Source organism: Strix aluco, chromosome 1, assembly GCF_031877795.1.
Source record: "Strix aluco isolate bStrAlu1 chromosome 1, bStrAlu1.hap1, whole genome shotgun sequence".
In the NCBI taxonomy this organism is placed as follows: Eukaryota; Metazoa; Chordata; class Aves; order Strigiformes; family Strigidae; genus Strix; species Strix aluco.
In genome coordinates this window covers 81,833,809-81,860,738 of record NC_133931.1, presented here as the reverse complement: position 1 = coordinate 81,860,738, position 26,930 = coordinate 81,833,809, and the positions used below count along the sequence as shown (strand labels likewise).

The window sequence follows — 26,930 nt, the reverse complement described above, 5'->3', positions numbered from 1 at the left end:
CATACACATCTATGATCTTAATTTATGGTAATAACAGAAAGCATCTCGCTGATCAGGATTGACTACACCCAGCACTTTATAAAACACGTTTTCTAAAAATTCTTTGGAAGTAAAAGCCAGACAGATCTGAGCCTGGCTAACCACTACAGCGACAATAGTTCAAAAATGAAGCAAATGAGCTCCAGCAAGACAGGAGAATGCAAAGCAACAGAAAGGGGAAAAGACTCTTGACATGCCATTAAGAGACCTCCAGCTGACTAGGTAGTCACAGCTCTGGGTGAGCACTTGCTGTAAAATATTTTGCTGCAAAGCATTCTGCCTGTTACTATTTGTAATTGACTCCTTTCACTCCCACCTCCCTCCAAGATACTCTGTACTTGTTTCCTTCTAAGAACTGAAATAATTGTTGTTTTAGGAAGTAATCATGCAGCACTGGGGCTACAGAGCAGCTTTCTGAGAACACAGATCTATTGCTGAGATCGGAGACAACAGCCTGCTAACATTAACTCCCTCTGGCTGGTACTCCAATGTTCCGTTATCTTTCAAGGAACTATTAAGAGTTACTACCACTGACATGCAACCCTATCTTCAGATGTTTTGTATAAGATTACTTTCCATTACAACCTTGATTTCATGTTTGTAACCCTTCTATCATCCTCCCTCTCCTCACAGTCCATCCATAACAGCAGTTTGGATATGATCAAATAACAGATTATAGCCTGCTTTTTGTGGCTTATTTTAAGTATATGCACATAGCATACAGCAACAGGTATGTAAGACTTGAATCTAGCTGCAAACAGCTTGCATCTGAAAAGGAAGCATCCTGACAGCTGCATCAGCTCCAGACACTGAAGGTTAGCACTGTTTTGTCCTGCAGACTGTTAGGTATGAGAATCAAACTTGTTCTGCAGCAACAGTCCAAATGCCAAGGACAAGCATTGTTTCCTCTTAAAATTACAAAGGAGGAAGGAGAGAAGACTCAACAACAACTGAGTTTAACATGAACATCCCTACTCTTACCTCTGTACTCCCCCAGTTGAGACTGAAACAGCATGACTTTCCTCCATATTACATTTCAGAATCAATGATGTCTCTAAAAAAATTTCACACAGACCAATTTATTTCCCAACCGCCCTTTCTTTTCAAGCTGTATTCCCAAAAACATTACTTCTCAACAATAATTTCACAGAAGTGATAGATATTAAACAATCTATGATTTTTTTGGTTTAGCAGCAACATTCTAAGAAAATTTCTGCTAAGCTCTTAAAAAAATTACCATTAATAACATTTCACAGAGCAAGAGTTAGCATTTCTCATTTCCACAGTTCAACAACAACAAAAAGAGTAGAACATGCATTTTACATGCTTTTCCTGAAAGAGCTTACTGTACAGCATCCCACTAGTTAACAGAGCAGATTGATTCCATAACTGCTCCCAGGTCCTTTCTGGCATACTCTGCATCTTCTGACTGGGCTTGGAGGGAGGGGAGAGTAGAGGCAGAGAGCAAAGGAGAAAAGAAAGGATCCTACTAAACTATGATTTGAAAACATCCCCGAACCAACCAACCAACCCTTCTCCCCCAGCCCATTATATCCCTATTGCACCTATTTGTACCTAAATCCAGGATCCAGTATTTACAGCCGCTCGGCTGTCCGTTGCTGCAGCAGGTAGGATTTACTGAGTGAAGCGATCCCAGAGTGTCAATCTGTTTAATCCTGTTTGGCATGGTGAGGAGTCAGCTGTTCCGATACCCACAGCTTACAAATAACCTACTTGCCCGCACCCCAGGGATGTGTTACAGCTTCTCCTGAAGATGTTCACCCAGATAACATTACAATCAATGCCATCAGATTGAAGAAGTTGCTGTTATCTTCTCAGTCTGGTTTAGCCCCCTGCCCTGCAGTCAGAGCAGCTCCTCTCTTCTAGGGATGCTCTCCTCTGACTCACTGAGCACAGTTCCAGTCTTTAAATTCACATGTGGGAATAGCCAGATGCAGCAGATTACACTCTACCGTAACTACCCTAATTGAGGCTCAAGATGATCTTAAAAAATGCAGCAAACCAGCTACTTTTCCTCTCAGCCTTCAGAAAAGATGCAGTCTAGCACCTCTACAAAGCTTTATAGTAACTGGAATGCACAAAACCAAGCTTTAACACCTCATTTTATTTTACAGTGTATAGTTAGTTCTTAATGCTTTAGCTAAAGCCATACATACAAAGAAGATGGACATTTTGTGGTCAGCTAAACCATGTAGCGCTTGCCCTCGAACTTCAGTTTTCCTTGACAAAATCTGTACCAAACAACAGCTTCTTCCCATACCTTCAGCTTCTCTTGAGTCTTATTTGTGAAAAATAAAATAAAAAAAAACCCAGAAACCACTAAAAAAATCCACACCTTTTGATAAATTCATTTAAGATCTCACCCTGGTTTAAATTGCAGTTCAGATCTTTTTACCTCTTAACTCATTCTGCAAGATAAATTTCTAGTTCATCAAGCTGTCTTGCTGTTCAGCAAACTGAAACTGCATGTATTTTATTTTTTTATCTATGCATTCTTCACCTAACAAGCCACACAAGCATTTGCCCATAAATATTCATTTATGTGTTTTTTTTAGCAAAATACTTTACAAACCTAGAAAAGATGTTTGGTTTCTTCTCCTGAACACCTCATCATCTAATTTTAAAGGACATACAAAAAAGCTACATTCACCAGATAAACAGCTAAAGACACTAGATAAACCTGCCAAAGCAAGGATCAAATTTCTGTAAAAACAGAAATGAAATGCTTTCATCATATTGTCATGAAAAGAGTCTTAAAATGAGATTGAACAAACAGTACTGTAAAACGCACAAGCATGTAGTGGGAAAGAAGAAAATAAAGCAGTTGAGGGGGTTGCCAATGATAATGGCACATATCCATGTAATGCAAGAATAAATAGGAATTTTATGTGGAGCTGATAGCATATTGGGTCCCAGAGTCAAAGGCTTATCATTAGTGATTAATACAAGTTGGGTACACACACGTTTTCTTGTTTGCACTATTGAAGAACTGTGCTCACCGTCCACCTGAGACTGAAGTTTTGCTTTCTTCACATTTCTAGGGAAAGTCACACTGAATTCTAAATTAGTTTCTCCTTTGTAGCCTCCTGGACTGAAACCATTAATTCTGATTCCTGAACATTTTTCTTCTGTCCCAATACAACTTTCAAACGACACTGAATTCCTAAGGGGGGGAGGGGGGGATTGCGGGGGGGTAGAAGGCAGGAGAAGAAAAAAACCTGTCTTTCTTCAGGATAATTGATCTTTATATTTTGCCACCTACAGTGAGACTTCCACTAAGGCTAGTTTATTCTTCATGAAATTGTAGAACATCTGAAAATGATTCTAGTTTCTAGTTGAGTAAGAAAAAAAAATAAATGAAACAATCCCTTTCCTTTACTCCCCAACAGTTCCCACGCACATCGAGCATACTAAAGAACATCCAGCCATCCTTGTTGTAGTTAAACTCTCACATCTTTAACTAATATTTAGAAAAAGTTAGTGAAGTTATCAATATTGCTTTGAAATCGTGATTTCTGTAAGAAAGCTTCTGACTAAACCAGCAAAACTTATACATAAAATTGTTTTGGGATTGGTTTTGTTTTGTTTTTTAACTGCACATAGACTGACCTTATAACACCAATAATATATGCAGGAAGATATCTAAAATGCTCTGGGAACCACATCATTTGCAGCTTGACATTTCAAAAAGTCCTTCCATTCCTACTCAAATCAAACACCATTATTTTTAGGTTTTGCTTTGGCCCTTTCTCTTCTCAAGACAAATCTGACAAGTAAATCAAGGTGATCGGGGAAAGAGAATGACCACAAGAACCACTACATAAAGCATATTTCACAGGTTACATGGTTAAGAAGAAAGGATCACAGATACACAGCTGGTTTTGATGTGTACAGCTGCTGTAAAAAGCAGTTGTTCCACAGCAACACTGGAGTGGAGACAGCAGACTCCACATGAACATGCTACAGAGTGACTGTGGGCATTAAGTAATAATTTGATTGAAAAACATCTCAATGCAGATCTGAAACAATACCTACAACTTTCTTATGGTCCAAGACAGAAAGCTCAAACCCGTAACTTCTCCTACCGAAGTATAAGCAAGAGGGAGATGACTTCTATATCACAAAAACATTTCTTAATTTAAGATGCAGGGACCATTATTTAGTACCACTATCATCTTAGATTAGAATTAAACACACCTGAAGATGTATCACAATTCTCAATTTCCATTTGAGACAGTGACCTGTATCAATATATGTAATTTTAAGCCCAAACAAGCAGCCCATTAATGCCTTTCTATGGTTTACTTCAGGCTCTACCACAAAGCTCTCTTTGTCCTTCAACTCCGTCAGGTTTTCTGTTTTTCAGAGCCCTATGCTGCATTAGCTCTCCCTGTCTGCTAAACAGGTCTTCCCGCAGCTCCTCGCACCAGCAATTTTTTGTAGAAACTCATCCTTGGTAATAACAAACCAGTCAGGTAATCTTAATTCTGCAGGCAAGAATACGTCTACACGGAGAACACCTTTAGGTAAAACCACAGCTGGGCACAGAGAACAAGCTCAGCACAGAAGAGGCTGGATTGCGTGGCACATTGCACAGCAGCACTGAACTGCCCCTCCCTTCACCTGTTGCTTAAATATTTGTAGACCCCAGCCCAATGGGACAACAAACTTTGATCGAATTAGGAAAGAAAAAACCCATATACTGACCCATGCCATTTGACAGCACTTAGAATAGTATTTTATTTTCAAGAAAAAATTAACTGTTTCTTTTTTCACCTTACCTGCATAAAGCAGAAATTAGTTTTCTTGACTATACATTTTATATCATTTCCTTTAAAAAAAGTAGACAGTTATCAGTTTCATTTCTGAAAGCAAAGTACTGATGAAAGGCCCTTCAGACCCCTAGCAATTTCTCAGTTAAACCTGTGACAAAGTAAGTGTCCAGGTGAAAATTTTGTCAGTGGCTATTTCATGAAGATTTTAAAATTCCAGACAAAAGAGCCCTCTCACTTTTAAGACAGCATTTTGTAAGAAAGACTACATCCCAGTGAGTAAACAAAGAAACTAAAAAAAACCCCAAACAATTAGAAGAGCGCTGTATATCCTCAGTAGATAAAGTAGCACATGGGTTGTATGATACACGTAAATGAGTCATCACATGCCTGTATCTTTTAGTACAGGGAAGGAATGGGATCAACTTTCTGCAATTAATCTTGGGGCTCACTGATGGACAATGTCAGACTGCCAAAATGATTTTAAGGTATTAACATTGTGCCAGCTCACCCCAGCACAGAAGTAACAGCTCATCAGTCTTTGCCATTGACAGTCAACAAATTGGCTCGCTACAGCTTCAGCTTCTCACAGGTACCAGCTCCTAACTGCAGCATCTGCAATCACTGTTTGCCACTGTATTAACCTCCCTATGGAAGTGCTACCTCATCTGAGGGTACTATTACTAGTCTTGCACGTAAGAATGGAAATATTTATCCCTTCTTTCATTTCAGAGGACAACTGAAGTTAAACTGACTGCAATTCTCATATTCCAAGACATTTGCATGATAATAGAAATTACAACTTAACTTATATTAAAACAAGGATAAACAGCATTCCAACTTAATCTTCGTAAGGCCCTATTACATTTTACACCATCTTGGGAAAACAAGCAGAACAAGAAAGGGAAGCTAATAAAATGCAGAAATTTCATTTTTAAACACCTATTTTGAGTTGCCTCAGAGCCTGAAAAAAGAAGCCAAAGAGCCAACCTTTTTACCTTAATATTCACCTTCTGTGAAAAAAAAAGTTTCAAAGATTATGGCATTAAAAAAACAGCTTCAAAATTCAATTCTGTTCTCAAGCAAAACTAAAACTGTCTTCTCTGGAATCTTCCCCCTTGTGTTCCAGACATTCCATTTACAAAAGCAATTAATGTATTTTTAAATCAGTACTACAAAGTTATTTTAAAAATTCTTGTTCATCTTAGGAGTGGAGAAGTATATACAAGATAGCTGAAATTAATAGAAGAGTGAATTATTTATTCAGTTCTGCCAGCATCTAAATGTCATGATTTTAAAACCATTTTTGAAGTGATCTATGAGACAAATGCTTTAATCATTTAGAAGTGCACAGTTCTTAGGATTTTGAGTCATGTTTCTGCATGTTGAAGAGAAAAGATTCAGACTTTACAGAACTGTGCAGGACCAAAGACCACCCAGACCTAGGAGCCTAAGTTAAATATAACTCCATAAATTTTAAAATTCTTGAACTAAATTAACATTGCACAAACCAATAAGAATTTTATTTACAATATGCATTTCCCATTTAAAAAAAAAAAAATAAAGCAGGTAGACTTTGCATACAAACATTATCTTTGAAAAGTTAGACACACTGCCTCACACCAGAATAACACAACCAAGAAACTGCAGAACAGCAAAAACACATCAATAAAGAAAACTGAGGTTGAGTCTTCAAAGGTGAGCTCCCACACTAGACGAAAATTCTAAAAGGAGCCTAATTTTGCCTTTTCCTCAGTGTACAATGTGTCCACAGTTTAACTTCTTGGAGCACAGCTGCACCACTAGGATCTGGTTTCTTCAGCTCCACACACAAAGATCATCCTGTTCCCAAAAAACAGCCTCGCTTGCTCCTCAGTCTCACAGATAACACTGCCAGTCTGCAAGGAGCGGAATCATTACAACAGTGGCTCTTTGGACTTACATTCAGTGCGCTGCTTCCTGTTCTTTACTATCAGCGCTGCCAGCTGCCAGAGACACTTTAAATTGAATCACTCAGAAATTGTATTCTGCAATGAATTGTGCGAACATCCGTAATTTGAGATTTCCAAGAATTCCTTTCAAAATACTGGGGTGTTTCAATTAAAAAAACCCCACCAAACCAACAACCACCTCTAACAAAACATGCAAGTTATCTAATTACCTGGCAAACCTAGGGAAAGTAAAGAGGTATTTTCAGCTGGGTGATTAATAACCTTCTCTTCTACGTCTCGGGTAAAGCATTTGTCAAGAGCAACTGATATCAAGACACTGAAGTACTCAGACTTTAATCAAAAATATTGGGAGATGAACCATTTATCCAACCATTCAGTCACCAAGGCCAGGATCTGAACAAGTCCCTCCTGTCTCCAGCTTTGCAGAACATGCCCTAGCTGTTGCTCATGCCTGCAGCAAGGAAGAATATCAAAAAGCACATGACATTGTAAACTCTCTCCCATTGTAATAATTTGGCTATTATTTTCTTGAGTTTTTAATTTTGTTCAGTGCTGTAGCCAAGGAATTGGAGGCTGTATACCACTCCCAAGAATGAAGAGGCCTTTCAAAGAAATGATGAGATGTTCAGTGTCCCTGGTCCTCTGTTTATCTGGAAAAGCTTTGGGAAAATTCTGACTCGTCAACACAGTCACCACTGCAGCATGCCAAATCAGCTTGAAGGATCCCAGCCACTGTCAGCAAAACCACAACAAACCAGCTTCAGATAATTCAAACAAAATCTTTTGGATGAGTGTAAGGAATGTTGTTCCACATACATTCACTACTTAGCGAGGGGTGGGAGGGGAGAAGAAATATGCCATGCCTTCCCTCTACATTGGAGAAAACACAAAGTGTTCCAAGCGAGAAATACTTGCTGTCCTAATGAGACATACTGAAGAAACACTCGTTTTTGACATTAATTTTATTATCCAAGTTCTCCTTCATCATCTTTTTCTTCTTAATTTGAATTTTCTGATGTAGTCTCCTGAACCATATTTACCACACCCTCTTCTCTTCCCTTCCCACTCCAAAGAAAAAAGGAATTATCCTGTTGGTGTGAAAAAAATCCGGTCAAAACAAGGTTTAATTTTCCAAACTTCTTGTAACTGCATGTACAGGAATTGGGATTATTTTCAACATAAATCTCTTAGCTAATTATCTCAATGAGAAATGCATGAAGTCAAAGACAAAAAAGGTAAGAATATATTCATCAGAAGTGTTCAGAATACTGAATTACATTCTTGACTTAAAATCCATTTCTTTTAGTTCACTTAAAAGGAAAATGAACAGTTCTAGTAACCAAACTAGGTCATTAAAAATAAAAGAAATGTTTTTAAAATTGGGCTGAAGATCCATACATATGCATCTGGAGTAATTGCTTCTGCAAGCTGTGCAGGCCACCTTCTGATACTGACAGAAACACTTTTCTTATTCCCCTCCTGCTAAGTTCCAGTTATAGTTATGCATTTTGGTTAGTTACAAAGGGTTACATCAAGACCTCTTCTGTTTATGTCTCTTCCCATTACTGCCATTACCAGAAGTCATGTTCACGTAACAGACCAGGTTAAGTCCCACAGCACTGCTAGGTATAGCAGATGGAGACCAGCCATGACCCAACACCCTGCTGCTTCTAGAAGCAGGAAAGGCACATGGGCACTGAAAGCACCTGTCTGGATTTCAAACATTAACATTTAACACAAAAAAACCCTTCCTTTATTATATTAAAAGATACTTTAGCAAAACGAAGAAACCTCCACAATTCCTCTGCAATACATCTAACAGGAGCGCAAAATCAGAAATAGGCATTTTCTCTCTCTCTCTCTAAGCCTGGTTTTCACATGCTGCATTTTTGTAAATTATAAACAAAGATTTGTTACTAAATAGATTTAAGTATATTTGGAGGCTAGCTTTGCCATAGGGAGAAGAAAAAGAAGGGAGCAAATAATCCACAGGACAGGGGTTTATTATTCTACATTGCCTGACAGATGTTAAAACACAGAAACACTAGAAAACATGTACTTCCAAACAATTCCACAATTATGAGTCTTTCTGCACTGTAATTAACATTTTTTATATCTACTATGAATTTTAGGTGTAGAATAATATAGTCCTGAAAAAGATAAGACACTTCTCTTTGGGTTACACAGCACATGGTTTACATCCATTTAAAAGAAAGTTAGCTCTGAACCAAAAAATGATCACAGTCACACTGTTCACAAAACTGAAAAAGGGTATACTGTCTATAAATTACATAGTCACCAGTCACTAGAACTGTGAATACGCAGTTACGAAATAGCTGCTCTAATTCCATGTTTTAAATGTTTCAGAAAGCTACTACACTCAGTTAAGACAACGATGGTCTTTTAGGACAGCAATTAAAACTCAGGTGCAGGAAATTTTTTTAATCGCCACAAAATTTTTTGCAATTTTCTTTTCCCTGGTAATTCCTCCTGAACAAAGCATGCCATCATGGTGGATTGGTAATAATGTTAACTTCCTGAAGCACGCAAAAAACCCTAAACAGACTCTATATACTAATATGCATGCCTCTTGCTGACAAAAATATGCGGTTAGTGTTCTTAAGAACTTAAACTTTTCCAAAAGGTAATACTGTCTTTCAAAAGCTCACAATCTGACAACACAGTGCTATCTCCTTCTGCAATTTAGAATGGCATTTTGCTTTACAAAAATTATAAAATGCTTCTACATGAAAGATGAGACCGTCAAAATAGATAAAATACTTTTCAAATAAAAATCATTACAGAAATGTAAATGTTTGTCATCACCTCAACAACTTCAGTAACAGAGTAAGACTTTGTTATTCCACAAAAAAGCAAAGGAAGATAGTAAAATACTACTACTATTTACTTCAGTTCTGAGTGCTGTAATCTCAGCATAGTCTTATGAAGATGATATAAGTAAGCACTGGATCCCATTGCCTGGGCTTTCACTTTACCAAGCAACCAGGACACTCAGAGGACACAGCACGTACCTCCAGGGTACAATCTGTTGTAAGCACCTTTTCTTTAGATGTTACTCTGGGCCTGTAACCAGAGCTCTGAGTCAGTGGTTTCCAAACTGATTCTGGTATGACTGCATTTAGTCCTGCCAAATCTTTAGGATGAAAGGATAAACTCACCTAAGCCTGTTCTACTAAATCAACCAGCATTTAGAGTGCGTGTATTTTGTTACCCCTGAGACAATGAGAGCAGGCAGCACAAAACACACTAGGACGGATCAACAAGCAAGTCAGGCCATGATAAATAAACTCTTTAAAACAGATTAGCTACTGACATAAAAATTTTAAGATATGCGAGTAACATGGTTTTCACCAATCAAGCTTTTCTGTTTAATAGCGGCTAAAGCATACTTCAATCCAGTCAACCAGTCTTCAGTCTTTTGGGGTTTTTTGTGGGTTTTTTTGTTCTGTTGTTTTGTTTTCTAAAAACCCTTTCACTTAATATTCTTTTTTGCTAGTGAGCCCTGCTTGCTTTCTTATTATCTTTCAGAATCTTTTTTATCACTACAAATTCCCTACATTTAACATTTCTAAGAATCCTCTCCTAATATTTATAAGGGGAAAGCAACAGCTTGAACTTAGACCTTGACAAACCCATTTACTTCCATGTCCCTTAAGCTTTTCTGTAGAAAGCAACAGATGACCATTCAGCTTTACTAGTCCCTCTTTCCAGGTGGCTTCCCTGGCAGCTTTTCCTTCAGCATATATGCAGGTTTCTACATGCAACTAGATTTCCCTAGACTCTGTGTTCAAGGAATCTCCGTATCACTGATACTTTAAAGCTTTTATTAGCAAAGGAACATATGCCTAATATGGCTATGATTACACCCAGGACGGTGAAACAAGAATAACTAGCACTTTTCATGAGCAGAAATACTTTTTTACAATTCCTTTCCATTTCTCACATGGAATTAATGTATTTTTGGGCAAGATCTTAAGCATTTTGGATATCCCCACAGACACTAAGGGGAGTCCAAGACTCCAGAAAACACTTAGAACATAACAAGTCCATGCTGGCAATTCTAACTTTTAGCATAGGATCACAGGATAACTCAAGCTGAAAGTGGCCTCAAAAATCCACACAGTCCAACCTTCTGCTCTAAAGGATGGGTCAGTTATGAGATCAGACCAGATTACGTGGGGCTTTGTCCAGTCTGCTCTTGAAAACCTGACGTGCTTTTAACCACTTGTTGTAACAGGGACTATTTCTGCTGCAGCATAAATGGTTAACATACAGTAGTTCGGGCACAGCTGGCTTATGACCACAGGGGGAATGACTACAGGATTCTGGTTATCAAGGACCACTTGATAACAAGCTTACCTTTACAATTGTGCCTGCATGTCAGTTATGTAAATGCCTTCTATTGCTATAGGGGTTAACCATTATACGTCCTTCCTAGAAAATGCATACTGCAAATTTCTGAAAAGCCTTATGAGTTCTCTTCCCAGGATCATGAAATGTTTTTATGGTGCTATTTGCTTATCACTCTTTTACTCAGTTTGCTCTAAGAATTGCATCACTTATTTGCATAACTTCCATGTTAGAGAATGATGAATTTAAGTTCAATAGTTGTCCCAGATAGAGAAAAATATCTTGCTATTTGTACTCAACTCAAAGCTAGGAGAAAACACAAATTGGAACTACACCTGTATCAGTGAACATGCACTCAAAATAGTAGCAAAACATTGCATAATGAAGCAGTGATTTTAAACCAATGCCAACAATTTAAGAGAATTCAAGGGCATCTGTAAAAAAGCTTCTGATAGAGTTGCGTTAAACGTGATGCAACATTTCTGGTTTAGCACGCACAACAGAGACTAATATTTTACTTTGATTGCAGGAATAGTGAAATGGAGTCAATGGGACATGGACTTTCAGCAGCTTTTTCACAAAACCAGAATTGGAGGAAGTCAGTTGAACGCTAAATCCTGCTACTTCCATCTGCAGGCAGTGATGATGACTGATGATGTGATGCAATGTGACGATGTCCTGAAACGTGCACAAGAACATCAGCTCTAGCCTGCTCCTCAACAATTTTCTCCACTAAACACAAGACACATAAATGCTCCTCCCAACACCAAGTTTAAGAATATAAGCCACAGCAGCAGAAGTGCCAGAAAAATAGAGTCAGAAAAAGAACAGAAGACCTCATGGACACAGTCAATATTATACTGCTCTGTGACAAGGAAAACGCATCAGATGGTCCTTGGAAATGAACAGCCACACCAGCTACAGAAAAATACACACAGAATCAAAGAATCATCTAGGTTGGAAAAGACCTTGAAGATCATCTAGTCCAACCATTAATCTATCACTGACCGTTCTCAACTACACCACATCCCTAAGTGCTATGTCAACCTGAAATATACACCAATATACACCAATAGCTCCTTGTTATCTGTCATGAATAAGTTACCACACATCTATGTCAACTCTATGTCTCTAGGAGCACTCTCTTGTCCAAGTAAGTGTCCCTAGCTCCACTCTCCCTGTCCCTCACCACCTTGCCAAGCTACTTATTGAAATGGAAGAGAGATTCTTTGGGTTGCTCTCAGGTGCTCTTTGGAGCACCAGCTCTGAAGATTTACTTAATCCAAAGCAAAATATGGGTAACAAAGACACTCTCAAGAAGTAATTCTCAACACTGAAGCAACTTTTTCAACAGTTTGTTGCACCTGAAGAGGGACAGTTAATGAAAATAAACACCACTCCAGGATGATTTTCTTCAATTGCAACATACGAACAAAATTTGCAGGATATGATTTTAGTTTGTTCTGCCTTGGTTAGAAAAAGAAACTGCTGTTGGAGAAAGGCTAATTGCAAGCAAAATAACAACTCTCTTGGGAAATCTAAAGCCATCAGAATCACTGGTTTATATCCATCTTTACCTCCCAAAGATCAGCTGTGCAAATACATCTGTTCTGAAGCAGATACTTTTTACACACTGATTTCCTTTCCAACTACGATATATAAGAAAATATATTTGGCAGCTGTCTGGGACCAAAAGTACATTCAAGCCAGTATTATAAAATTTCTTCTTTTTCTCAGCTGTTTTACTGAGCTCCCAAGCAGGGCAAAAAGCTTTCATTACCTATGTACAAAATTTCCAGAGACAAATTAACCACATACTTATGCCCACAAATAGAGTCAGCATGAGAAATACAGATATATCTGACAGGTCTTCCTGAGGTTGGGTCATGATAAAAGAATAATGCAGGAGTTAAAGCCAGGTTTTTGCAGAAGTCAATCCTATGATGTTTCAGAGCATGTATAAACTTGATTTTAGAGAGAACTCTTCTAGAAATTCAAATTGTGAGTTTCACTGAATCTCCCTATCTAGTTTAGGACTGCTCAATGCTGAGGAAGCAATTCATACAGACTCTACTGTTTAAGGCTGAATTAGAATTTGGCTATTAACTCTGACCATCTGATATAGTTTGGCTATAAAGCTCAATGCAAAGATTATGATCTAATGGACCACAGTCAATTGCTGACATTTTATTAAGCTTACTTGTGCTCAAACCATGTTTTTAACTGCAAACAACTAAAACCTCAAGGTGGGAAAGTCAGGATAGAGAATTCTTGTTTTACTTTATACTGCAGCTATTTTATTTACCTGGACTAAAGCATGAGAACATGTTTGAAAAACCACACACACATACAAAACCTAAATTCAAACTATCTTTGCTGCTATTAGACTAGTAATGCTTTTTGGCAAGGTATTTGTGATTACATGGAAATTTATGATTTATTAGGCTTTCAAAACAACTAATAATTGTGAAGCTGAACTTCAGCTCTGCACCTCTGTTCAAGCTCAAGTCTGCCTGAAAAATAAGTTGAACTGACACTACAGCACGGCTTTTAAAATTTTGTGTTTATTTAGATGAGCAGACTGTGAAATCCAGCTGACTGCTCAGCTTTGACTCCCATGAGCTCCTCACGGCTTTCTATAAACTGCTTATCTGGATGGGCAGCCTGTTATTCGGAAATTTTATGAGGAGGTAATTGATTCATCAAGAACCAGAATTGTTAGATTAACATTTAGTGTCTGGTACAACTACAACATATTCCTCGATACCACTTTCTGCATGTGATTGTGTCCGGCTGTGTAGCAGAAGCACACACATTTCTATATGGTGCCCTGGTAACTACAGTCCTCACCTTGCCACGTGGCTCTAAGGCAACAAGACAAAGCAAGTACCTACTTACTGCTCGGAGTTACTTTCCCTGCTGGCCTGGGCTGTAACTCATTTCCTGCAGCTGCAAACGCTGTCAGACAGTCTCACAGGCAAGCGCTTTGGCTCTGAGCCACGGGTGGGGATCCTTTTTCCTTATGCATGGCCCATGCTTTGCTTGCTTGCAGTCTCAGAACAGCGAATCCTCCCCTTCTACAGCCTCCGTCTGCTTCTAAGCAAACAACTGCTGCCCAAGTCATCCTTCTTTTCTTCTACTACAAACATGGAGTCCTTCAATTATTCAAACAGGATTCCCATTTTAATTGATCAAATTCTGCTGCTGCTATCCAGAGCTTCCTCTTCCTACATAACAGTATTTGGACTCAACATGGAAACACTCCATTTCTTAAGCATAACTTTCAAAGTTCTCGATCATACATGAGACTTTTAATCTTTACTTTCTCCTCTTCCCCTTCCATCTAAAATCAATACTCTGAATAGGTGGTCTCCAGTTGTGTGGCAGCAAGCTTACTTAATGTAACAAATTCAAGACTGTTTCATCCCATTCAGTGGCCTCAACTATAAAATGTCTCTCTTTTCTGGGGAAATATCTCTAGATCACCTGTGCAATTTTTCTTAATTCCTGAACAGGAGATCCCCATACCAATTCAAGAAGATCTCTGACACCTGCAACCCCTGTCCTATACCACTCCTTCCTATCTTGAAGGTGTAGAGAAGGACTTACTACACAGCTCTTTAAACAAATTTGACCACCTTTGCCTTGAAAAGCATCAAGTGTTCGATCCTCCTTATTATGGTAGATTCTTTGAGAGATACTACAGTTTTTAAAAAAAAAAAAAAAAAAAGACTGCTGAAATAACATTTTTCTCTTTATGGCACCAGTCAGGGCTGTATCCTGAGAGTAAAATCAAAAGCCAGTGTTCAGTATTGCAGTGGTGTGTGGTATGTCACCATGTTAGTAAGACATCATCTACCTTTCAGATCTGAACAAACCTATACAGATACCTGGATTATAAGAATGTATAAAACAGGCAGACACTGTACATCCAGGTAAACAAAATATCTCTGTGGCCAGGTTTTGAACCAAACATATAGTTACATAAATTGGTAGTTAGACATGGTCCCAAAAAACCCCATAACTTAAAAAAGACATGTAAATGTAAGTCTTATGAGCAAAGGCTTGTTGAAGCCTTTGTAGCTCTCCAAACAGTAGGACCTACCGGAAGGGTATGGAGGACTATCACAAATTCTTCAGACTTCAGATGTACTTATAAAAAAGTTGGAAAAGACACTGAACTTGTGATCTAAACAGGCAAGATATTCACAAATCCTGTCCCCTGCCATTTACCCAAAGCTCTGTGGTTGTAAATGCCCTACAAACGAAGGAAGGAGAACTGCACATATAGAAAGGATGTACCACAGAACAAAAAGAAATCCTTGTTAAAAAAGAGAGAAGCACCAAATAAAACAGGAACATTCTTTCTCCCCCACACCCAATAACATGTGAGGAATCACAGCAAAAAAAAATTGTTGCCTTATGTATTGCTTGTGAAAAACATGTTCTTCCAAAGCTCGTAATTTATATTTTGTAGAGTGCACCAACTGTTATTCAACCTCTTCACTACCCACTTGTTTGTCTTTTTTCCCCATTATAAATGGGATTTAGATTTTTAAAAATGTACTTATCTGTAAACTGCATGTCAAATTGATTAAATGACCCAAATAACTTACAAAAATAGATTTGATATCCAGCAGAGCAAGCAAGAGGTCTGGAACCTGCAATCAACCCTCCCCCTAAATGACTATCCACCTAGTGAAAGTCTTTATTCCATGTAATGCTTTCCCCATACTCTTAACAAAATGTTTGTTAACTACTATAAAATTTTTGAGATTGAAGATACTGTAAAAATGCCTTTTTTTTTTTTCTTTTAACCCATTGATAGTGATTAGATATTTAAAGTAATACACATTCTTAGAGGACAAGTAACTTGTAGGTAAGTATGAGTCATTTTCAGGGCTGTCTTCTAACATGAGACTAAAACATTACATTTCATGGTTGACATACGTGGACAGACAAGGAACAACCAAGACCAGCTGTCAAAACTAGGCTTCCCTGAACATACTTGCTACTTTAATAATCTTTCACGTTACCCTACTTTGGATAATAATTTCAGATTATTTAAGGCATTAAATATCACCCAACATTTCCGTACTCAGTGATGAAATGTGATTTTACACAACATAAGAACCAGCTGTAAATTAGAAGAGGTTTGCCATTTCAAAACTTTGAAGCTCACTTCACCTCCGAAATACTGTGGCTTTCCAACTTGTTTAGTTGGCAAATGGTATTGATAAACACTGTTGAAAAGATCAAAATTTTAGGTTCCATAGATACTGAAAGGAGTGCAAAACTCTCTGAGTCGACAAACCATTTGTATAGGCTAAGCACTCAACATCCAAGCAGCCACCCCCACCACTTCTGATGGTGATCACTTCCCTTTTTCCTTTGGAATTACGTAAAACCTCTTTCTCCCTGAGCCTCTCACAACAGCTTGCGATGCCAGACATGCACAAATTCCAGACTCATGTCTACTGCATGTGGCTTAGCCTATGAACTGTGCAGAATTACTTGACCTGATGCTCACACTGCAAGCCTGACATATGACATGTATTTTCAGAACTAAAAACTCCAGAGGGCAATATCCTTCTTTGTTAAATCATTCAAAAATGCTGAAAGCTTTACTAAATTATGGTCAAAAAAGATAAAAGGAAAAAAACCCCTGTATTAAAGAGACAGAAGTTGCAGAATCAAACACTAGAAATCTAGGAAATACAACATTTAAAAGTTGTCCACCCAAGTAAGGACTGCCTTAAATTATGTGTCATTCACTTGTTCTTCATTAGGGGGGTTGTGTGTTTGTTTTGTTTTGTTGGAATGCATACCTCAATCAATGCTCACAATAAACAGTTCTGAGAAGATCATCTAATTGTTTTTCCATTCTTCTGATTAGCATACTCCCCAATGTCTTATTTTAAGATCTGTAATCAAATGCAGCACTTAAGAATGAATAATTGCTGTGTGGGATTGTCTGAGGTACTTTTCTCTATAGGGGGGAAATAAAATCAAAGCACTCCACTAATTTTGCTTAATTTTTGCAATCTCTCTGTGAAACGAACACTTATCAACCTCTTTCAAGCAATACAAAGTTGAGATAGAGACTGAACTCAAACGTATCCAGTGGTTTCAAGTACCCAGTCTAAAGTTGTTTGGTTTTTTTGCCTTTTTTTCCCCTCCCCAGATTACTTAATATTATATAATAAATTCGCAAGTTCAAGACAGTTCACACTGACTTCAGTCACAGTCACATGCACAGGAAACTTTACAAATCAAACATCCAGCTCCTAAACCTGACACTCAGTAATGTCGGAATAAACAATTAGCAGCTGCTTCTTATCAGCTGGGGTTTAGATGGCATGCCTTAACATCCCACAGGAAGCCTGTGGCAGAGGCAGGGACAAAAGTCACTTCTGAGGCTGCACTCAACCTTGCAAATTATGCTTATTCTAGCAATGGCCTTCTCTTCTTCAGTTTTTCAGATCCATATTCAGATAATTCATTAACACTCTTCATTTCAAAGCAACATGTTGAACAAACTAAAGTAACTTTACAATGCTCTGCCCCATTTTCCTCAAACAAACACTAAAGGAAAAAAAGCAACGCAGGTTACATCCATTAGTTTGATTAACAAAAGTAACCTCTCAAAGACAAAACCAGCTCTGTCTCTCCCTCAGGAGTCTGACAGGCTCAATGTTCTTCATATAACATGTATTGTCCAGTACAGTCTGCCTCTCCTAATAAAATTCTCTGCATTCAAAGGTGAAGTCCCCTAGCTCCAAAGGAAACTGGATTTATCAATTCTGTGAGTGTTGTTAAAAAAAAAAAAATCCTGTTGACATTTCCATGATTTTACCCCCTAGTTAAAGAAGAAATGTTTCAACGATACCTAATGACATCTTTCAATTTTTTTCTTCAAAACTACTGCAAACTTTCTCTATCCACATTGTTTGTTATAGGACACAAGAGGACAAAAAAATATTCCAACTATACAGCTCAATCCTTCAAACCCACCCTCCCCATCACCCACCATTCGGGAAGTTCCTGCTGTGCATGCTCCTAATTTAAGAAACACAAACTCTTCCATCTTTTAGACAAGCATATTTATAAAGTGTCTGAAAAAAAAGGGAAAAATTGTAATGTGATAGCTGCGATGGACTGAATAATTGAAAAAATTTGTGGTTATATTTATGAAAAACTGTCCAAAACCAGAGTTTTGGGTTTTGGAAAACAAGTTTTCCCCAACACCACTTTCCTGGTAATCTTCTTACTTGCAATAACAAACTTTTTGAAATGCATCTTCTCCACCAGCATGTGATGAAACACCTTCTAATGAACTGTTTTTCTGGTGGCTTTTTTAAATTCACATTTCCTTCTGTTCACAGGCTAAAAAAACTCAAGTAGTTTCAAATGAAGCAAGCAAACAAGCTTTTCTCTAATAATGAACTACTCTGTGTCCCTGGGGAGTTTACAGAGCCAAAGGACTACACAGCACACCAAAACCTTAAAAACTTTCAAAGAATTATCAGATTTTTCTTGCACCCTTTAGGGGCACATTCTTTCATGCATCTGAAAAAATAAAGTAAGATTTCAGAGCTGCTCTGGGAAAAAGGATGAGTGTGCTACTGCTACTCTGGAAAACTCAGTTAAGTAAAATACAGAAGTCCAAATAGCCAATTCCTGTGTCAAGGCATATGGACGCGTGTATTTACCTTTTCCATCACTGAGCCTGATGCTGTCATGACTTCTTACTGCAGGGTTTCTCGAGAACCATTGATAATGCATGCTGGAGATTTTCTTCCCTCCCCCCTTTGAGCACATGACAGGTATAGATTTTCTTATCATCGCAACTTGATCTAACATGATACATAACTCTGTTCACCAAGTCATAATTTGCTTAAATCTCTTCCCTTTCTTCAGCCACATTTTCACTTAACACTGAGAATTGCCGACTGCTTATTTTGGAATGGACAGGGTGGCTGCAGGTCGCTAAAAGCACTGTGTTTTATCTAATTAAAAACTAGAAACCAAACCAGTACAAGAACACCAAAGTTCCCATTTGCACAGGACACTCCATTACCTAAAACTCACACTGTTGATGACTAGACTTTGTTTCCATCATTTCTTACCTTTATGGTTAAAAATCCCCTCCATCTCCATACTACTGCGGGAGTGAGCGATGCAGAGGGACCCGCAGGGGACCAGGCCTTCTGCAGCTGGGGACCGATCTGTGGTTCGAACCAGACACCAGTCGGGCTTGTCATGGGGCCTCTCCAGGACCTCCACTGTCTGCCCACGGCGGATTGTCAGCTCATTACTGTTGCAGGCGGTGAAGTCGTGGATTACCACCGTCAGCTCGCACCCACCAGACAACTGTGAGGGGAAAAACAAGAGGAGAAGCCAGATGAATGCTCTTCATCAAACCATCCGTCACGCACCGTTACCTATTTAGGATTCCTGGCAGGATTCGTATTTTGGATGAGATAGCAAGCTTCTGGGACTTTCCACATCAAGAAGAGATCATTTCAAAATCAGGCAGTTCTGGCGTTTTAGAACAGATTTCTAACTCTGCTTGTCTCTGCCTATGTTCAAAGCACACCGGCTGTGACAAGGCTGGGCGGAGGATTTAAGCGGTTTTTCTTGCTAGACTGCTCCTTACCCTGAAAGCTGAAGTAGCAGTCGCTTCAGAATATATTTTATGGGTGATAATTTGCAACAAAAAGCCAGATATTACTAAATACAGTCACTCATGAGCTTTGTTATCTTGCAAATTCAAGGCAGAAAGAGGAACCTTTTTTGAATGAGCTTACTGCCTTATTCCCACCCCACTCACAGTTTACATATGCAGGTCACAAAATCATCCAGGAAACACCATATATAATTATAAAAATCAGCATGAAGTTCTTCACATAAGATTCCCAAATACTTAACTATTTGATAGAAAATCCACATGGGCTTACAACTTCCACATTTTTGCTGATTCCCCAAATAAAAACCCACAAACTTGAATTAAAAGCATGCAAGTTCAGGGTTTTCCTCCCCCTCTTCGAAACACTTCATTAGAATTACTTTGCCTAAGCTTAAGTTTCCTCTCTTTGATTGTTTCATCTGCTTTGATGTGAAATGAAAATCATTATCAGAACTTTGCAAAAGTCCCGAGATTGCTCAGTGCCAGAGAACCCATCCAACTAAAGCAAACATCCTGGGAATTCCTTCTCCTTCCATACGACAATGGCGTTCCAGGCTACTTTTCGTGTGTGAGCATTTCTATAGCTCAGGCTGCTTCGGTGCAACATTCTGGCACATAACTTCTGTGAATTCAGTCATTTTGGACCAAGCCAGTAAACTCCTTCAACTCAGCAAGGTAATCCTGCAATGCTCTATGCTGACAAAGGAGGACACATACCCTGCAAGAGTTCCAACTGCAGCAAATACAGAAGCATGTGCTACACCGACATACTGCATGGTTTCTGCCACATTATTTTTGACTATTACGTTTAGGCTCTTACATGGCTGCCAGCTACATCCCATGAGCTTTAAGAAAAGGAGATAAGAGACTGAATTGTTACTTCTTTATTAGTTTTCATTACAAGCCTGGAACTGAAGCACTAGATAAAAACTTTTCTAGGATAACACTATTTGTTATCAAGCAAGAATTTTAGAGCAACTGACAAAACCAGCAAAAGCCCAGTAAGACTCAAAGGCTAATTCCAACCTTCTTTTCCTCAAGCCTGCAACAAATGACAGGACACAACTCCTAGCAGATGGTCTTCAGTAACTCCAGAGCTTTCCCAGGGTATCTGCCAGCTAATCTCACTGGCTACCCTTGCTTGTGTGTGCATACAAATAAGTTTTCTTGGGGGAATGCAGAGGCCAAGAAGGGCAGAAAAACCTCATACGTCTAGTGTTTAAGGAAGATAAATCAGGTTGCACCCATTTAGATTCAGGCTAAAAATTAATCATATTGCTTCTACTACATCTCTCCGGACAGCCCCAATACACAAATTACAGGGGAGGGTACATCTTTGAAACATGCTACCTCCTCCCTCATTAAAAAGTTTCCTGTTCCTTTACACTCTTCCTCCATATTATATTACATAGTTTTTAAGTCCATGAAAAACTATGCCAAAGGGGAAAAAGTAAAGAGCTTTCCCTTGTTTTCTGGTATTGATTTGTGTTATAGCCTTCTTAGACAAACTCAGAAACAATTGAAACCATCTGTATGCCTGATGGGGACTAACAAAAAAGCTAATGAAGTATGACTTCACAGGGTGTCCAATGCAGACCAATTTTTCTCAGGAGAGTCTGTATCCCAATCAGTGCAAGCCCAAGACAGTAATAAGCTGACACTTTCCAGAAACTGCATTTAGTCTTTGTATTTTCTCCTAAATACCTACAGGAGCATAGCTTTGGTGCTCTGCTTGCTTTCTTGACTCTTCACTTGCTACAAATAGAGATTAAAATATACTTTGTGACCAGTGCAATGGCCACATGTTTTTGGCTTTAATATAGATGTTCTTTCTTCTCCTTCCCCTAATTAAAAAAAAAAAAAATCTCAGATTTTATTTTCACTAAGTATTTTGTGTAGTATTAAGCTAAAGGAAAAAGCAAACAAAGTCTGTCAGTGGCTATATCAGAAACTATTAAAGCACAGAAAAATCCTACTCCTTCAGACTGTGTGGCAATGAGATATCCTAGCTGGTTAGTATTTCACTGAAATTTGATATTCAATCACACTTTGGTACAGTGTGTAAGACACTTCCTGCATGCAACTGTTAGTTCCACACCATCCTCAATCACACACTAACGCTGTTAGATGCAACTTAGTGCAGGAGTTCTCCACTACTGCCTAACACACCCAGAACTATGATGTTCTCTGCCCAACACACATCTACATCATTACAGAGAACTGACCAAGAGAACATTTACCAACTTTCCCCTCCTTTGGGATAACAACCCTCCTTTGGGATAACAACCCTCCTTTCCTCCCGTAACAGTAATGGTTAGGAAACGCTGCTTTCCTCTTTGTTTCATTGCTTATTTTCTGTCCATAACACATTCTCTGAAAGCAGTTTCATCTTTCGCAGAGATTAAATGCAGTTGGACAGCAAGGAGTGTCTGTGATTAAGCGCATTGCTCAACAACTGTTGTTGGACAGCTTTGGCAAAGGCTCTCTAGGCTAGCTGGAAGGAAGAGCAAGAGGCACAGCAGAGCCGGGAGACTGAGTTGCACTGAAGAGAAAAGAGTTATAAACCATCTAAATCCAAATTTAGGCTGAACAAGGGCTTTATATACTTTATCCATCCTTCTCAAGAAACCCTTTATGTAAACTGAATTAATCAAGCATGATAAAAATAAATACAGCTATGGCTGAAACATGGAAACTGGAGAGGCAGAGACAAGATGAGAAACAAAAGCCAGACAGAAATAGAATCACAGATTAAAAAAGGCGCGAGGTTTAATTAAACAGCTTATTGTGGGACATAGTGTCTTGCTGTTGCTGAAATTAATGTTAACCCTCTATGTTCATCTCTCTGGGACCTTTTAATCACTGTCGCTTGTAGAGAGAAAAAAAATAAAGCCGTAACACATGCTCGCTGGCCGAACACATTCCTACCATAGGTTTTCTGCAGTCAGAGACACCACACCAAGAATTCATCTGCCACCAGTATCTGGGAGGATCACCCCTGACAAGAGTTTTGCTACATACAACAGCCTTTACATCAGGCCATATAACCTTCTCTCAGGACTGCAAATTAAATTTATTGTCCCACAGTAATTTTACATTAAGGAGAAGGGAAAGGAAAGAGAGCAGCTAATAAGATTTTTCAATTATTTCAAGCATGAAAATCTTTAATCCCCTTTTAAAATGAAAACAAGTGCAACGTGGGAGAAAAGAAATGAGAGACACAAAAGTTCTGTCTCAAAATAAGAATATTTGGCTTTAACCAGGTAGCTGCCCAGACTTGGTTTCTGACTCTCAAAAGAGGCATACACTCAGAGGCATGTCTGTTTTTTTACTAGCATTTTTTCTACTGGTGGGAGCCTTTTCTCTTCTGCAGTCTCAGCTGGCAGAACTAAATACTTGGTTGTCCCCTGCTGCTTCAGTCCTTTTTCTATTTTCCAAAGTACTATACACAAGCTTAAAGAAGCATGAGAATGAAATACAACTTCACATAGACAGCAGTGCAAAGTGTTACCAGCTGGGCACAGAAGACAATTTCTTAACAATAAAATATTGCTCCACTGACCACCCACAGCAACTAGCATGATTCCTACTATTTAGGATAACACCCTATGACAGCTCTTCTAAAAGCCTCTCATCTTCTCAGCTACAAAAATAGTAGTTTGGGTTATTTCATGTTTCTACCAGCTCACTTAATACAAGCATGAAAGACCTATCAGACCTACAGTGTTCCTTCAGCCTCCCCATTTCACTTCCTATGCATTGGATCAAGTTCAAAAGGCAACATTAAAATAAGAGCAAGCTCTGAGGCTAGGAGCTGTTGAAAGGTGGAATGAATGGGCCAAATGTAATCTCTTATTTGTTAGCCACCTAAAATGCTGGCTACAGAGCTACAGAAGGTGAATGGAAGGAATGCTGCGAAAGGCGAAGGGCAAAATATTTACTGAGAAGGGTACAATAAGAGCACTCATTCAGAAAACTGAGATGTTTTGATAGAGTAGAAATGTCCTTGTACCCTCCTATACTTCAAGATGGGTCAGCGCTATGGATGTATTTAGCATGTCTTGCAATATGAAGGTACACCCCATGATATTAAAAACAGGCTGGAAAGGAATCTTAAGTTACCTAGTCCACTTCTTTCTCTTCCTCTAGAGCATAATCAACTACATCTGTGTTAATCATGATTAACATTTATCCAAACTGTTCTCAAAGATCTCCAGTTATGGAGATTCCCCAGCCTTCACAATTACTCTGCTCTAGGGCTTCACATTTTCATAACCACAAGAAAACAAAATACTATTGCAATCTTTTATTAAAGATAAGTCAGTTGATCTCATCCCATCTACTGAAAATATGGGTAAAACACTGTTCTGTAATTCTGCATAGTAGCTTTTTACACCCTTGAAGACCTGAAGTTCTTCCTCCTGCCTTTTTTCTTTAGGCTCGTTAGTCCCAACTCTGTCCTGCATCATAAGTTATGTTTGGTAGACACCTAATCAGACTTTTTTTTCTGCTTTCCCCTGAAACTCTTCCAATGGACCACTAATTTTCTAAAATTCTGTACTGAAAACTGGATGAGATATCTATTAATAGAGACCTTACGAGTGCTGAGTAAAGAACAAAGACTTTGTGTCCTGCAGCTCAGCATCCTATTTCTACAAGCCAATATAGGGCTGCTTCCCCGCCAGTAATTTCATCACACTGTTAAAATAATAAACAGCTTGTGAGCCTTTATAGCTCTAGATTATGTTCGCAAAAACTGTTCAATACTCTCACTGTTTTCATTAGTAGTTAACTATTTCCACCTATTCACATTAACTCAAATGTGTTCCTATTAAATTGCATGGTATTTTGCCAATTAATTTCTCTCATTTGCCAAGACAATTCTGAATTCTAATTCCGCCTTCCAGTATCATTTTCAGATGACATGAAGCTGGAAGGATGTCAGCTTTATAAACATATGGTCTATTGCATCATCCCAGTCATTACTGAAAAGCAACATGCAACAGTGGAGCCAACAATCAGAACTTACAATTCTAGCCCAAAAAGCCAGGGTGGAGAAGAAAAGAGCTAATCATGAAGTTATTCTCTATTGTTAAGGCACTTCCAATTATTTCAGAAAACAGGATGCAAGGAAAGAAGCTCACCTGGACAATACTCAACCACTTACTACCAAGGCTAAGGATTTTCAGCTCTTTCAAAGTATATCTCTGAGGAGGCGAGAAGGAATATTCAATTTTGGATAAAGGACTTAATTTTTCATATTCATCCTGTATAACAGCTTAGCACTTCTAACCAAAACATTTATTTTAAAAGAATCATCTGTCTGAACATATAATTGGAGAAAAAAAAGAATGGTTTTAACTTGGCTGTTGATTAATGAAATGTTTGGTATTTGTTGTCTCAATCACAATAGTGAATACACATGAACAGAAAAACGTTCAGCAATAGCATAATAAGTAATACAGTGTAAAACATTTCTACCACTTAATTAACACTATTTTAAATTACTTGATATTTTTAATGTTTCTCAATTTGGAATCCCAGCTCAGTGTGGGACATGCTCCAAATTTGACCAAGGAGTTCCACTGGCTCCATCTGGCTAACAACATCAACAGCACTTAAAATCCGTAAAACTGTTTTACTCCATCTCTGTACGACATTCATACATACTTCAAGCTTCTAGGCTGAGAAAACAGAATCAACTTAAAACCCCAAATGGACTGCAGTTAATGAATTTTCAACATACAAAGTGAGAGATTACTTCAGATTCAGCAAGAGTGTTAAGATATACTACAGATTTCACTGGCCTTCTGCCTGTTACTAAATAATTTTTATTTTGTATTTTTCAACAGATTAAAATTTTTCTCCTCTGAATTTATTTAATAAACCAAAACATATAACAGAAACATTAAACAAAGCTACTCTGCTAATTCACACACTTTTAAAAGTAAATTCCTTCCTTTGACATACAATACATAGCACAAGTAACTTCCAGGAAGTCTCCCAGTTTTCAGTTTGTTTTTCTTCTAAAAGAAAAGTCTAACAAAAATTTTATACACTAATGTGAGAACTCAAAAATACTTTAACAACAACTCTATGCTTACTAACCAAATTTAAAACTTAATTTGTCAGGAAAATATTTAAAATAATTCTCCATTCCTTCCTCCTTTCATTCCTCCTCCTTTCAACTTATAACTCCTGTTGAACAGGTTGTTGTAAGACTTCTCATGTCACATTGGAAAACAATCCTGAGGGCGTTTCACTTGGCCAACTTTCTTAGCAATTCTCACATGATGCATGAAATATTACCATGAAGGGCAACAGGAGACAATCCATGCTATTCCCCAGTAAACAGCTGTCCTGGTTCAGCTAGGATAGGGTTAAGTTTCCCCAGCAGTGTGGGGGGGAAGCTCTAGCAGGGTTATTCAATACCATGCTGACGTCACATCCTGGCACCCAAGTGCGGGAGTGCGGGAGAGTCGGTGAGCGCGTGTGTTATGCGATCTCTCTGCTCTCACTGCTGTATCAGTAGATATCTTGCTCTGTTCATTGTTATTACTGTTATTATTGTTGTTGTTTGTTTTGTTACTGTTGCACTGTTGTATTAAACCTGTCCTTATCTCAGCCCCAGGGCTTTGTATTTCACTCCCTTTGTGGGGGAGGGGCAGCGGCCGCGTGGTCTCAGACCCCGGCAGGGACTAAACCACCACAACAGTACCTCACAAACAAGGGAAGAGGGGTGATGGTTGTGCACGGCAGGGATGGATTGCATCACCTCCATTTCAGTTGAAGCACAATTCAGCCAGGCTGTGTGCACACAGCTTGACACCTCAGCCAACAATTAGGGAAATCAGAGAGAGCATGTCATGCTTTTGAGTGTGATAGATTACCTAAACTCTTAAGAACACATAAAAAATGAACTAAACTGTTTGCTAGTATATACAACACAATTCCTGTAAATCACTAAACACCTAAGTAAGAATGTAAAGAATACAAGAGCAAAACAAGAGTCATCGAAATATTTTTCTCTAACCAACCAATTTTCTCATTAGATATCCTTAGAAGAAACCACCACCAAAACTACAG

General features: G+C 38.5%; 1 protein-coding gene across 4 annotated transcripts in view; it reads right to left on the bottom strand.

The window, feature by feature from the left end:
* TRIO (trio Rho guanine nucleotide exchange factor) overlaps positions 1–26,930 on the bottom strand; it is a 254,994-nt gene that overhangs the window by 50,935 nt on the left and 177,129 nt on the right. For all 4 annotated transcript variants that reach the window (XM_074826110.1, XM_074826120.1, XM_074826140.1 and 1 more), the window contains one exon: positions 19,285–19,528. In XM_074826110.1, the coding sequence (XP_074682211.1) occupies positions 19,285–19,528 (244 nt within the window). The remainder of the gene's footprint in view (positions 1–19,284; positions 19,529–26,930) is intronic.